The following is a 13,960-nucleotide window of genomic DNA, read 5'->3' as shown; positions in this document are numbered from 1 at the left end:
GGGGACTCGCCCTCCTCGTCAACGACAGCTCAGCAGGGCACTGGGGTGCCACGACAACCACAACCGAGGAACATCCCGAGGTCAGCGGCCTCACGTACAGCAGCTGGAGCTTCACGTTGTCGTTCGACGGTGTGACTCCGGGAGCCGCTGATGCGGGAGGCATCCGACATTATCCATATCCTACAACAGGGAGCATCATCGTCCTAGCCACCACCGGCCACTCCGCACTCTCTCCAGGCAAGGGGGTGGTGCGAGACCTGGAGGCGCCGCAGCCACCCCTGCGGCTGGCTGACTCCTGCAGGATCTCTGCTTTCGCCCCTCACAGCGCAGCCCTCGGGCCAAGGTCTGTCACCTCGAACGCCCTGGATTCGGCATCTTCGAGGTACTCGTCAAGTGTGACGAAGTCTATGGCTCCTGCACCGTGGTGCGTCTCGTTAAAATCATCAATGATTTGTCGTTTGAGTAGTGCAGCTTCGCGGGCCATTTCGTCTTCCAGTCGTCTAGCGGTGCGGGGGCTGGCGAGCACGCCGGGGTCGTAAAAGTAAAAGCCGTCAGAAGGGACATTGTAGCGGATCGACTCGAGTCCGACGATGGTCACGCTGCTTGTGATGCCGATGACCTCCTTGACCGTCTCCATGAGCCAGTAGACCGGGAGGCCGTTCTGCCGCTTGGGTCGCTTCTTCCTTGGGGTGGTCCTGAGGCCGTCGCTGTCGTACGGAAATGCGTCGGAATCCGAATCCGTGTGGTCGTCGTCAGACCAGTTGCCAAAGTGAGGCGACGGATGGCGACAGCTGTACCCGCAGAGCCGGCCTTCGTACTCGTCAGGGTAGAACACGATCTTGACGTGGCTCGCGCCGTCGAAGTCGCGGTGTCCGGCATAGACAGGGTCGATGTGCCAGACAAAGTGGGTGCCCGAGTTATTGGGCACAATGTAGACAACCTCTCCAGTGTGGTGGTCCCAGCCTGATTCGTCCTTCGTGATGGCCGTCTCGACCAGGTTCCTGAAGACGACCTTGTTGCACTGTAGCCGGCGAAATTGGCAGCGCTCGCACCGGTCTCGTAGTCGGGTTGGCTCATTGACGCCGTTGTAGCCAACTCGCAAGACGTCGAGGTTGGGGAAGAGGGTGGATATGTCGGGTAGGGAAGTGCATTGGTGTTGGTGGATGGATAAGACGCGAGTGAAGGCTAAGAGCAATACCTTGAAATTGCTTGCGCGGACCACGAGTCTACGAGGATCGTCGATCGTTGGTACGCCTGCTACGTAACTTTTGCTGGCGATGCCCGCTGCCCCTGCGAGTACGCCTCCAAAGTCGTGGTTGACCCTGAGAGTGTGGTACAGCCTCTTGCCGACAGCTCCAAAGAAGACCCGGCCGGTGCGAAGCAGGGTCAACTGGGTTGGAGAGTCGCAAAGGTCAATGACCATGTCCACCAAGTGGTGACATTGAAGAAAGGTGTGGGCGGCGGGGGTTGGTGGGTGCATCCGTGCGTTCTGTTGGGGAGGCAGAAACACGACATGACCCACCATGGCAGTTCACGGGCGATCGTTCACAGCCTTGTTGGACCGAGTTGGATGCAGGAGCCCCTAAGGGATGTTGCGGTTGTTGCGGTTGTAAGAAAGTTGACAATTGCTGACCAAGGTTGAGAGAGATTGCGCTCGAGTTCACATGCGCATGCGCGCGCTTTGCTGGACATTCATTATATGGTTGATTGAGGTCCCAGCCGTAGGACGACACTCCCGTGGATTCGGGCCACGGTCGGTCGTCGAGCGGGGGGCGATTGAGGGGCCGACAGGCAGTCATCCTCGAACAAGGTCCAAGGCGTCACCCCTGCCGAGTAACAACGGGTTGAACCGCCGGTCCGGTTCCCAGGGTCTAGACAGCTCCGTCTACCGTTATTAACGGCAGGACGGTCAAGCGCTGTACCTCACAGCCTCGTCGCGATCCTGTGTCGTGTTTCTGATGTGCCCGCCCAGGCGCAAACATCCCAAAACATGCAGGACAGCGAATCGCTGGGTCGCATTGCATCATCTGTCCGCCGGTCTGGACTCTGCTGCCTTCGGTTTTCAATTGAGACGTCTCGTTCCGTCTTCGGGCGAGTCCTATTGACAGCCATCAGGCCCGGTCAGTCTCGTAACCGTACCATTTGTGCCTCATGCGCATTGCACACCCATCGCCGTCTGCCACAGCACACAAATCTCCTATGTTGCGTTCGCTGCCCTGCAAGGTCAGGTCGTCACCCCGGCCTGCAGCCCACGCTTATGTCCGCTCTTACTCGCTTTCTCTCCTCCGTCCCCCAACCCCAGTTTCTGAGACACTTGCGTACGACCGACCGATATGGTCCTCAATCGCATCCTGAATTCAAGCGTCAAGCCACAGCCAACGGCGCTTCCCCGTCACCAGGCCGCCCTCTCGACCAACTATGGTTCCTCGCTCACAGCACGCAATGCCCGAGGCCACACTCCTAGGGTTTGGGTTACAAACATATCGTACAATGCTGCGACGAGCACGACTTGACCCTGTACGAGGCACCCCCGGTTCAGGATGGCCGTGGCCCAATTTGAGCAGAAATCGCCGCCCGCCCAATGTCCTGGGCCACTGGGCCAGGTTGGCAGCTAGCACGTATGTAAACCGCAGAAGCCCTCGACGATTGTGCCAATGCACCTGTTTCCGCTAGCCGCCACTTGAGACGGTTCCGCAACCATGTTCCGCAGCATGACCTGAGCTGTGCCGTGTATGCACGTTGGCAATGCACAACACCTGCACAATCGCAAGGTCGCACAGTGCTTGGCACGGTTGACACGGTTGACACGGTTGCGGGGGTTGCACGGGTCTCGGGTCGGACACTGCCCGTTGCCGGGTTAGGCGAGCAGGCCTGGTTGCGAGGGTAGCGAGGAAGCAACTAGATGCCACAACGGCTAGCATACAGGATTGTCACAACGTAAGGTAGATGTCTGTCGCAGATGCGATGCTAGACAGTGTGCAACAGCTGCCCCAGCGGTAAATGCAGCGTCGATTGTGTGGCGTGCGTACCGAATGCGAGCGATCTGCGCCACGACGTTAGCCTTTCGTCGCACGCCCAGGTAAGGGGAGGGAGGATGTCTTACAAGTGGGGCTTGGCGTCGGCATCCGTCAACGTCAGGTCGACGTGGCGTAGACGAGGTTGGAGTAGAGCCGGGCCGACGCGGCAGCCTCCTGCCGCCCTAGCGGCTGTGGCCGTCGCATGCGTCGACACCCTCGCCGGGACTAGGCTGAGGGATCGTGCCTATCTCAGCGGCGGTCTCGCCTTGAAGGAACTTGAAGGCGATTGGCCGAAGGCCGACTGTGGCACCTCTCGACTTCGCAAACGAGGACAAGCATCTCGAGCTCGGCGCGCTATCCCTTGCTCGCTATTGTCCACGCATATCAGGGCATACTGTCTCCGCAGGGAGTGAGGAGTTCGCTCTCTGAGGCGGAGATTTGGCGCTGCGACGTCGGCGCCCTTTCAGACTGGACGCCACGCAACTTGGACCTGATGGAGTGCACCGAGAATCCACCGGGAGAATGGGTCGTATGCACAGTAATCTGGAGCGCAGGAGGACAGCCACCCCGAAAAAAATACGCACAGCATGCTGCTGGAGTCAGGATGCGGCGTGCTGTGTGTGGCGCGTGGGAGGGCGCCTGGAAGTTGACGAATCAAGCGGCGGCAAGCGACTACCGTCCACTTTGTCCCAGCGCTGTCACAACGAGTAGATAGCCGTATGCAGTTAAACAACAGCCACTGGCAATGATCCTTGACGGGACTAATGCTCCAATAATTGGCGTGCGGCGATATCCGGGACATCGGAGTGGTCGAGCGAGTTGGAGGTACCGTGGTGCCCGTTGATTCAGCCGACAAACGGCAGTATGTCGTGAGCGACCGTTCGACGCTGCCGCGGTGTAGGGTTGTCGGAGCGGTGGTCATAATGATCGCTGTCGTCGTGCAACTCGTGCTACGTGACTGAGCATTCGCGGCATCCACGCCGGTATCGGTCCATCAGGCGGCCCATGAAAACACGGAGATGGTGCGGGCCTCAGTTCGGCACCCGCAAGTCGCTGCGAAGTAGGGCTCGCCGAGCGGTCATAGTACCGATCGCTATCGGTGCGAGAAGCGCCGAGCGCGGCGCGGTGGGATGTTTACCAGAAGAACGCCGCCCTCGGTCTTGCCGGTTGCCGGCCGCCACAGATCTAGTCGTCCGGCCAATCCAAACCCACTCGACGACAATTTCGGAGTGACTGCCGCCACTCGCGAGGCCACCAGGGGGACAAGTTGGACAATGCTCACTTGCGAGAGAGCGTATCCAGCGCGCCGAGTCGACAGACGCATCGCCGCCAGCTGCCAGCCGCCAGCTGCCAGCCCAGAAAGGAGGCGAACGGGCTCTGTCCGCACATCCGTGTCCCGCCCAGTTGTCGACAATCCGAAGGGAGGGGGACTTCAATAGTCCACAGTGGGCGGTTTTAATTTAACTATACAGCTTAGTTGCCGACGTGACCGGTGCGTTTGGGGTGTGTGGCTACAGCCCGTCGCGGCAAGAATGCGGCCGATGTGGGATGTCGAATGGGACCTCGATGTAATCCATGCGCCTCTCCTCTGCTGCTCCGTGTTTGTTGAGAAACACATTCAGGCAAGGGCTGTATGGCGCTGTCGGTGGCATTTAGAGGCCTGTGGTCGCCACTGATCAAAGCGAGAACGCCGACGATGTTGAGTCCTCAAGGCGAGGCGGCCATCAATCCTATCGTTCGCCTGCAGGCTGCTTGGCGCTGTAGATTCCACTCCATACAGTCAAGTACTGCACAGCGTCGTCTGGCACGTTTCGAGGCCTGTGGCCACGGCCTGTTGAGACAGCACTGCCGATGCTGGGTGTCCAGCGCGACGCCGGTGCCACTCCGGTAGCTCTCGCTGCTCCGCACTCAACAATATGCCTGAACTGTCAGCTCAACCGTGGCTCCAGTGCATGTCTTACTCCTGGCCGTCAACGAACTGTGCCATCGAGGCGCGCTGAACCGGCAGTTTTGCCACGACCGCCGGTGTGGGCCAATGGCGAGCCAGATGCCAGTGTGGTGCTTCTCGTCGCACTTGTACCTTTCCGCCGGTTCCATTCCGATGGGTGCCACTCGCTTGAGATTGGCAACTCTAGCCGTCAGCCACGCATCCCACAGCTTTGGGTTTTGCTCTCACCTGCAGGGCTGTGACCTTGTGCCACGTTAAGGAGCATGTGCCGGTATCATGACGATCGGTGTCCGGACTTTCAAGGATGGGTTGTGGGAGGAGGCATACGAGGAGCGGCCTGAGACAATGACCAACGCCTTCACGGAAGCGCATCCTCCCACCTGCCGTTGAATTTCCCGCTCCAATGTACCGACGAAGATGGAAGATAGTGGCAAAGGAGATAGGATGGCGGTCGTAGGTACCAGCCCACAGATGACGCTTCTCAGCGATGGGCACACGGTCGAAAGTCTGGTCGGCCTCCCAGCAGTAGGAGCACCTTGCCTCTTGGTGGGCCGCCCCTACACAGGTGTGCTAGGCTGGACGAAGACGATTTTGTGAGGCCCATAGCAGTTGAACGGCGGTGAGCGGGTCGGTGGATGTCGAGGACTGTTGGCGGCCACCCAAGGCAGGCCACGGAGGCGGGGATCGTCGTCGTGGCCGGGTGTCGGAGTGTCTCCGGGGGGAAGAGCGTTTTCGGAATCTCTTCCTTGATACGCTTGCTCTCCATATCTACCCTTCCGTTCTCGGGGTGCATAGTAATGGCGTTCGGGCCGTGATGGTTGATTTTCTTCGGGTTGGCAGTTCGGATGTGGCCTCAGCACCAACAGCGCGCAGCCACGGGACGTATCGGAACGCAGGCCGAGGTGGGCAACGGTGCAAGGGCGGCGGTCGGTAGGTATCGCCGCCCTTCCGCGTTTTGCGTTCTTTCCTTGTGCACGCAAGACATCCACCTCTGACGAATCCTGCATGACCTCCGAGGTATCGATATGCTGTGCCAATAGGCAGAGGAAGATGTGTGACGGAGTGACTTGGACGGGCGCCGGATCGGGTCGCCCTGATCGAGGCCGCGCTGTGTGCCGCAAGTGCGCCGTGTATGAGGCAAGTGTTCCGTGCGTCCATCGCTTCGCGATCGTCCTCAACCCCACTGTTATGCAGTCGCGCACACGCACTAGACTTTTCAGTGACTGAACTTCATCGGCATCCCACTCGCAACCTTACTGTCGGTATGTGGTCTGCTCCGGTAAACGGCGGTGGCACGGTTCACGGCTACTCGCGGCACCGAGCACGGTTCCACGGCTCAACGTCGGCGTTCATCGTACGCACTTCGTCCGTGCCACCGTCTTGAGCCGCACCCGCCTGCATTGTCAGAAACTCGGCCTCGGAAATCGGAGCGGCGATTCTTACTGCGAGTACACTGTATGGCGTCGATGCGGGGTTCGGAGTGGGAGGCGGGCGGTCGAGGTGCTTTCGGAGGTCGGACTTCCGCCGTTGAGAGCGGTACTCCACGGTTCTAGGGTGATCATGGCGGCATCGGGGGGCCTCAGCCTCGGCAGAGGAGAACCCACTAACTTATACCACGTAAAGTCGAGGCGTTGATCGCTCGCTCCAATCAACAAGCCGGTGATCGACCGAAAGAATCGTGTTACACCAACTCCGGCCCCGGTTTCTGTTACATATCGCGGGACCACTGTACGCTAGAGAGTCTTCTGGACCAACGGCGACGGCGTTGGCAGAACCGCAAGGGGTACAAGACGGAAATCGGCGACCAGGCGCTCCACCGACGACCGAGACCGAGCCCGCTCCGCGGGCGCGGCGCTCAATCTTCAACGCACCGACCGACATGCAGCAATCGCAGCTAAGCTAGCCCATCCTGACGCCGCGGCATGCCTACATCCACTGATCGGAGGGAGCGTGTGAGAGGCAAGGACTATTTTCTGCCTCTCCGAGGCCGTCAGCTCCTCGAAGGCCGTCATCGGTTGTCATCGAAACAATTTCTGCCAACGGAGGTGCACACTCGTGGAGTCGTACCGACCACCGCCGGGGCTCATCGCGGCCGATAGGCCTTGGTCTAGTCCAATCTCTCACGCACAGCTACACAAGTAAACCCGCGCTCCGAAGATAGTGTTATCTCGTCGATGCCCGCTCGACAGGCAGCGCGATATGCGCACAAGTGCTGTACCCACGGCCGACAGTGAGTGTAGGCAGCGGGACATGGTCGGCTTGCCGTCGGATCTCGATCGGCTGTACATAGGACATAGGATGGGCGGGGTGGGCGGGTTGTTGACTACCAGACTTTGTAGCGGCGTCGTACCCCGCGGCGCCGCTGTCCCGTCACACCAGTAAGTATCCGGCTAATGGCCGTCCGTGTCGCACCGTGGCCACAACCGGACCAAATTCCCGTGATGCACCCAAGTCACCTGCTCGCCCACCACAATTCTCATGCATGCTCGCCATGCTCGCTGTGACTTTTGACATTGACAACCAATGCAAATTCAACACTTCCGTGGAATGGCTCTGCAAGGTGCAGTTCCAGAGGGCGTAGCACTGCCACGTCAGGCCGTTGCCACTGTGTCGAGCAGGCACGATGCATGAGCAAACCCCCGCCCTGGGGATTGCCCGCGGGCCGTTGAAGAGCGCAGGATGGGAAGAGAGAGTGTTGTTACTTTTGAAGCTACCGCAGTAGCGCTCCTGGCCTTCCCCTGCCTGTAAGAGCTCTGCGGCGAATTTCTTGTAGATTGATCAACAGTGTTGCCTTGCCTACAGCATCTGGCGACGGCGGTCAACGCAGCGTCCGTGTTGCCCGGCCCAAGTGGTTGAGGGATCGGCGGCTCCTTGCCCATCGCGCGGCCCTGCAAGTGGGCGTCCGTCGTCGGATGACGAGAACCCGGCCCACATGACCCTGCGACTGCCGACTTGGCGCCGCAAGCCTCGTGGCTGTCTGCTGCCCACCAAAGCTGCAAATGTATACTTGACTCAAGCGCCCTTCGGATCTGGGGCCACTCGACCGTCGCCAAGGACCCTCATGCTGTGACTCGGACCTGCCGTATTACCTACACGTATGTACTTGGCTCAAGGGCAGCCCGAGCCAGGGATACAAGGGCAGCGTGACTACTACAGCGGCGACAGTGGTGCTGCCCAATGATCAAACGGTGAGGGTAGGGCGGGAAGGGGGTGGCTTCAGACTTCAGGCCCGGTGGTTTCACGGGTTGTCTGCCTCGCCGCTCAGCACCGGAGCACCGGACAGGGGAGGAGGTGGATGCATTGGTGATATGGTAAAGGCCCACGAGTCGCACATCACGAACGCACGTACATCCTTGCCTGGTGCGGGGACATGCCTTCCAATGCCCATGCCGCCGGCGCTCCACAGGGCGCAATACTTGGGCCGCCGGGTGAACAGGTGCCGGTTTGGAGCATGGCCCCATGCGACCGCGCGGCGTCGTTGACAAACGACGCCGCCTCCGTCCCACACCAATGGTACGTAGGGCAACCGGTGGAGGTGGAGCCGATCGGTTACAGGACAACAGTGTAGTGTCCACTAGCTGGGAATAGCTTAACGAGCCTCGAGGGGCGGCAGTGTTGTGAGGCCCCGTCGCTGTGTCATGTACCTTTTCCGGGATACATCCAGCGGCACTCCTAAGGTCAAGCACAGCACCCGTCGTGGGAGATTCTGGAAATGTGGGTACATGCCTCAGATAGCGGTTGCCGGTCGTGGCCTGGATGAGCGCGGTTGCCGTATCCGAAGTGTGAAGTAGTGAGCCGGGCTGCATCCGCCCCGGTGCACGTCGAGAGTTGGCGAGGGAAGAGACATGCATCGACGGCAAGATGGGACGCCGGAGTCAGCGGACAGTGGCTACCGGCCTCGGTACCTCGGTGGTAGCTCTCAACGCGAGTACGAGCAATGTGCCTGGGCGCCCAGCTGCTAATTGAGGACGGCCGTCGCCCCCTTCAGTTTCCGCGGACGCATCCAATAACATGGTGCCTTCCGTTGGGATGGTTGTTGGGACGCGGACAAACCATTGTAAATACTCGCCCCCCCCCGGTCCGTGGCCGGTTCCCGCACGCAGTCAGCCTGCCGCCGGCCGACAAGCGCCCTGGTCCTCGCCGTTTTTGCGGCCACGGACTGAACTCGGCGCACATTGACAGATCCGCAGACGTAGAGCGCAAACTTGACCGCCGTTTACCGTTTGCCGTTTCGACCGCATCATCGATGGCGCCAAGCAGCCCGGCCTCGGACTCGGACGTGCGCCGAAGACCGAGGCGAGACAACGGATCATGCTCATGAATCCCCTTGCATTGTGCCCTGCCCCGTTATGGTGGCGTGATAATAATGTCAGGCTTTGAGGGTGAAACGCTCGCCAACCTTCGTTTGCAGTGATTCCTTCCGCCTTGACCAATTGTCATCTTCTGTCCGAGGTCTCGAATCCCTTTTCTCCTTTGTTCAATTACTCTGAAACCCTTGCGGCAACGTCACTGTGTTGGCCAGCAAACACACACGCAACGCACACTGGCTGGTTCCATTCACAATCATCATATACTTGCATTCGCACACCTCCCCCACAAGTCATGCCAACACCGCCATGTGTTACATGCACACAAGGTCGCTCGCCACCTCCAGTGAGCATCAGACCATTACTAATCATAAACGGTAATGCTTACCAACCCAGTCGACCGGTGACATTATTCTGCAATGCTTGCACATTGTCGACATGATTGTCGGGTATGCAGACTGGCACACCCAGGTCGTACTGGTCCGCACCGCAAAGGTCTTCCACCACACAGCCGCAAAGCGCATCTACCACACTCTGCGCATCAGTGACGACATCGATGCCGTCTTGCGAGGTTGGGACGTTGCGCCAACTGCCACTGTCCGAAATTTCAAGGCTCCAATCCTCGCCCATACCCAAGTTCTCACGATTCAGAAGCACGAATGTCCCGACTGGACACCTGACGCCAACCCAAAGTCGCTCTTCCCAAACGTAATAGTCACGCGAGTGGAAGGCTCGGACCAAGCGATACAACCCGTCAACTGGCATCTATACCCCAACCCACACAAGTGCGCCTTTGCCGGCATCAAGCGATCGAAGATTGTCCTTCGCAACCCTCTAGACGCCGCAATGAAGTGTGTCGGGCACTACGGCTGGGGCCGACACCTCGACGAAGTCGTCTACTTCATCCCAAACTACTCCAAGGACGAGTTTGCTCACCACGTGTGTGCCTCGGCATACGAGGCACTCGAGGGCTCCTCCACCAAACGCCACGTCAAGGTCGTCTTCTACCATGATTGGCAGCGACATACTTTGACGCCGTACGGCCGCCTCGGTAACTGGTGGCTGCGTCGACTCGCCCCACCTCAGGACATGGGCCAAGACTCGCCATGTAACGGCATGCCACTGTGCTGGGTGGCGGCTGCTATCGACTACATCACTCGGCATGCCATCAGCGTCACCATCGTCGGCCTCGAGACCATCACGTTCTGCACCCCGTGCTATCTCCATCATGCCGGCTATGAAACATATCGCCGTGCTCAGGTACGGATGCTGTCCGAGGAGATCATCGACATTTTCAACTATCGGAATGAGGATGACGAGGGAGCTCTCCAATTCGTCACGCTAAAAGATTACCTCGAGGATTCAGAGTCGAGGACCTTTGAGCTCTCCGATACAGAGTGATACGACGATCCCCGGGTATCAAGTGCCCGATAGCACCAAAGGCGTTGCTTGGGGATGAGGATAGGCGTTTGTGGCGGACGATATGGTTAGACGATCTGTTCGGATCTCGGCTGTTACATACATCCGCACTCCGACCCCCACCCACCCGACACCGAACATAAATACTTCCAACACTAGTCTCTCAGAATCGCCCCCACTCAACTATTCTTCCACCCATGTCTTACCATCAGCCGGCATCACGGACCGCAGCCAAGTCTTTGCCAAGCCATGTTCGGCCCCAGCCCAACTCGACTGCCCCGCTCTATGACCCCTCACGGTCAATGGTAAGTTTCTTCAGCGGATCGTCCCCGTCACTTCTAGACTTTTGCCTAATTAAATCGCAGACGGCGTTCCTTGCATCGGCATGCCTCGTGGAAGCCCTGGTCGAGAACTGCGACCGACCGACCCAAGTGGCCCTTGTGCGCACCCATTCAGCTTTCTTCCGCCCAGCCGGAAAGGCGATCTACCATACCTTGCGGATGGGCTCCAACATTCCTGGCATCATGGAAGGAGTCTCCTCTGACTTCTTGGGCGATTCGCTTGGCAGACGTACCCGCGACGACGACGATGAACCCGCGGCGCCCTCCGCTGCAAAATCCTTCAAGCACCGGCTTCTCGCCCATACGCGAGTGATTTCTGTTCTGAATCACGACTGCCAATTCTGGCCCCTGAAAGACCGTGTGGACAGCCGTGCACTCTTTCCTGACCTGACGGCCGTGCGGTTTGTCCCCGATGGCACGGTCGCCAATGGGAGAGACAAGGGGTACCGAAACTACTGCTGCCGCTCCCCGGGTCTCGAGTGCCACTTGGCGACCCTCTCAAGCCCGAAAGTGGTTCTGAGGAATCTTTTTCGACCCAGCTATCCGGTTGGAGTAGAGCAGGGGAGGTTTCCCCTCGGCAGTGCGGCAGACGAAGTATGCCTGTTCATCCCAAGCGTGCATTTCGGCGATTGGGACGCGGACAGCCGTTGGGAATCGCAAGCCAACATATTCGAGCTGTTCAAGTTTGTTCGCCGCTTCAAGATTGTCTTCTGGCCAAACTGGGAGACAGAAGATGGGTCGACAACGTCCTCTCCCGGTATCGGCAACTGCGCCTGCACCCTCGTGACGCTCCTTGATAGCATCATGTCAGCCAATCAACTCACATTCGTCGGCCTCGAGACTGTCAAGTTTGATGACGACGACGTCGGCGGCTACCAAGTGCCCGCTCCCAACCCCGACTCTGGAGTCGCCCCACAATCACACGATGCCTCTGCTTGCCAGGCGGCCAACCTTTACCTCGAGCGCTGGGTCAAGCGCCGCCACCGCTCAGCCACCTTCCTCACAATTAGCCAGTACCTAGACGATAAGGAATCACGCCCATTTGAGATCGCCGACGGCGATTAATCTCTGTTGACACAATACATCACTATCTAGACCACTTGGATCGCGACCGGTTCGTGAGCGTCATAGTGCGTTTGTACTTCTATCAGCACCGAAATGGAGCAAAATGCATAACAATTTTAAGCCTGAAATCATTCCGACGTGCGCCGCATACCTCCAACGAACTTAGCCCTTGAAGGGCCAAGTCAGTGACCATCGCCACTTGATGTGGGGATAGACGATCTCCTCACCAAGGAGGTTGGGGACTACTGAGCTCATTCTGATCCGCTGAAGTCTGTACAGTCCTGCGCAAGGACCGCGCCGCCGGCATTCATAGTCTTCAGGAGCATCCGTTCTTGAGGTCATGTCATTAACGCTCTCGCCATAACCTTTCCGCCACGGGAATCAATACCTCGTCCGCCCCTTGAACGTGGAATGTCGGAGCACTGTCGTCAGGTACTCTGATGTCCTTTTCCCTGGTACCATTGGGAGTGGCTGGTGGTGAATTGACCGAGCTCCCTCGAAGGAAGAGATAAGGCGTCTACCGCTGACCCTCTGTGTGTCCCTCATCATTGGGGCTATACTAGGTCGCATTCCGTCGCGCCGGTCGTGTGCATGCCTGCGTGCCTCTTTTCTTTAAGAGACGGTGCGGCGCCCCAGTGGAATGTCGAGCTAGGTCTCGCCGCGGCCGACATGTCGGGTCGGCGCGACGAGCGCAGCACTGGCGGTCGGCAGGTGCCGTCACTAGATCACTTCGGACGCAGCCCTTCGCCATGCCTCCGTGCGTTCGGGCCGTGCAGGAACCCGTGCCGACCCATGCTCATGCTGTGACGTCAAAGGGGGCCGCTCGAGCGGCTCGAGCGCCATGATGTCTCGGAGCGTCCGGGGCGCGTCGAAGCGCGTGTTGATGGCGCCGGCGGCCCGTGGCCGCGAGCCACATTCCACGGACAAAATGAGCCGCGGGCAAAACGGAGTGATCTGCGGCTCGTACTTGTGCCGCACATCGCCAACCCCCGGCGGGGTTCGAACCCGCGATCCTCGAGTCGCTACACTCTTCCACAGTGGTGCAAGACGCGTAACAGCTCGACGCCTTGACCTCTAGGCCACAGAGGTTTTTGTTGTTTCTGCAGACGCGACCTCACCCACGGGCCGGCCGCGGGTTTCGCGCGGGGAGCGGGGGCCGGGGTTCAAATTGCCACATCGGGCAAGTACCCCACATCGACCTTCTAATGCACGCGCGGCCGCGCACCCACGCTCGTACTTGTGCGCGATCCATGCATCTGCTGGGAGTGCGACAGAATGGCGGCCGATGCATGCATCCGCACAGTGGTACTGGGACTTTCCGACTGGCTCGGAAATTGTCGTTCGTGCTCTTGTTCGCTTGCTCCTTGTTGTTGCGATATGACGGCATAAGGCTCTTCCACCACGTGCTACCACATTCCGCAACGCCGCGACAGAGGTCGCGTACTCCACGGCCGCATGGAAACCCACTGACACGGCCCCGTGCCTATAGCACGGGTCGGCGTTGGCATTCAAGTCTGCGGTGGTGGTAGGAAAAGCAAAAGTTCTGGCTGCTCTCGATGGGTCCAGCACGCTCTACGCAGCTCGAAACAATGCGGTTGCTAGCTTGGCACAATGGGGACGCAGCTTGGCAGTCGGTCGACGCGTGTGTGGCTACGGCGTATTGCGCGTGGCTGTCGGTTTTCTTTTGTCTTCTACAGTGATGGTACACTTGATTGTCCATCCGCGAATGAGCCATGGCGACTGCTCGAGCACCACGTCTTTCATCGATCCTTTTCCTTGTCGACTGGTGGTACCACACTTCGAAGCTCTCGACAACTGGGCCCCGGACTGCTGAGGCTGAAAGGTGAGTGTGAGCGCCCCTCA

At 59.2% G+C, this 13,960-nt stretch overlaps 3 protein-coding genes and 1 non-coding gene across 4 annotated transcripts; 2 read left to right on the top strand and 2 right to left on the bottom strand.

The window, feature by feature from the left end:
• Positions 1 to 319: 319 nt before the first annotated feature.
• On the bottom strand, positions 320 to 1,423 carry Q8F55_004870 (uncharacterized protein; the record flags this gene model as incomplete). The annotated part of the gene is made up of 1 exon (XM_069353374.1): positions 320 to 1,423. The coding sequence occupies one exon, from the start codon at positions 1,421 to 1,423 to the stop codon at positions 320 to 322; it is 1,104 nt and encodes a 367-aa protein (XP_069208016.1).
• Positions 1,424 to 9,710: 8,287 nt separating this feature from the next.
• Q8F55_004869 (uncharacterized protein) lies at positions 9,711 to 10,673 on the top strand (the record flags this gene model as incomplete). Its single annotated transcript, XM_069353373.1, has 1 exon — positions 9,711 to 10,673. The coding sequence occupies one exon, from the start codon at positions 9,711 to 9,713 to the stop codon at positions 10,671 to 10,673; it is 963 nt and encodes a 320-aa protein (XP_069208015.1).
• A 1,163-nt stretch (positions 10,674 to 11,836) lies between these two features.
• Positions 11,837 to 12,097, top strand: Q8F55_004868 (uncharacterized protein; the record flags this gene model as incomplete). The annotated part of the gene is made up of 1 exon (XM_069353372.1): positions 11,837 to 12,097. One exon carries the CDS (start codon positions 11,837 to 11,839, stop codon positions 12,095 to 12,097), a length of 261 nt encoding a protein of 86 aa, XP_069208014.1.
• Positions 12,098 to 13,081: 984 nt separating this feature from the next.
• Positions 13,082 to 13,186, bottom strand: Q8F55_004867. The gene has a single exon. It is a non-coding gene; the product is annotated as a tRNA-Asn (tRNA).
• Between the last annotated feature and the right edge of the window lie 774 nt (positions 13,187 to 13,960).

Source organism: Vanrija albida (genome assembly GCF_041260175.1).
Source record: "Vanrija albida strain AlHP1 chromosome Unknown contig_4, whole genome shotgun sequence".
NCBI classification, from domain to species: domain Eukaryota; kingdom Fungi; phylum Basidiomycota; class Tremellomycetes; order Trichosporonales; family Trichosporonaceae; genus Vanrija; species Vanrija albida.
Note: the sequence above shows the minus strand (reverse complement) of the source record. Positions and strands in the feature narration are given on the sequence as shown.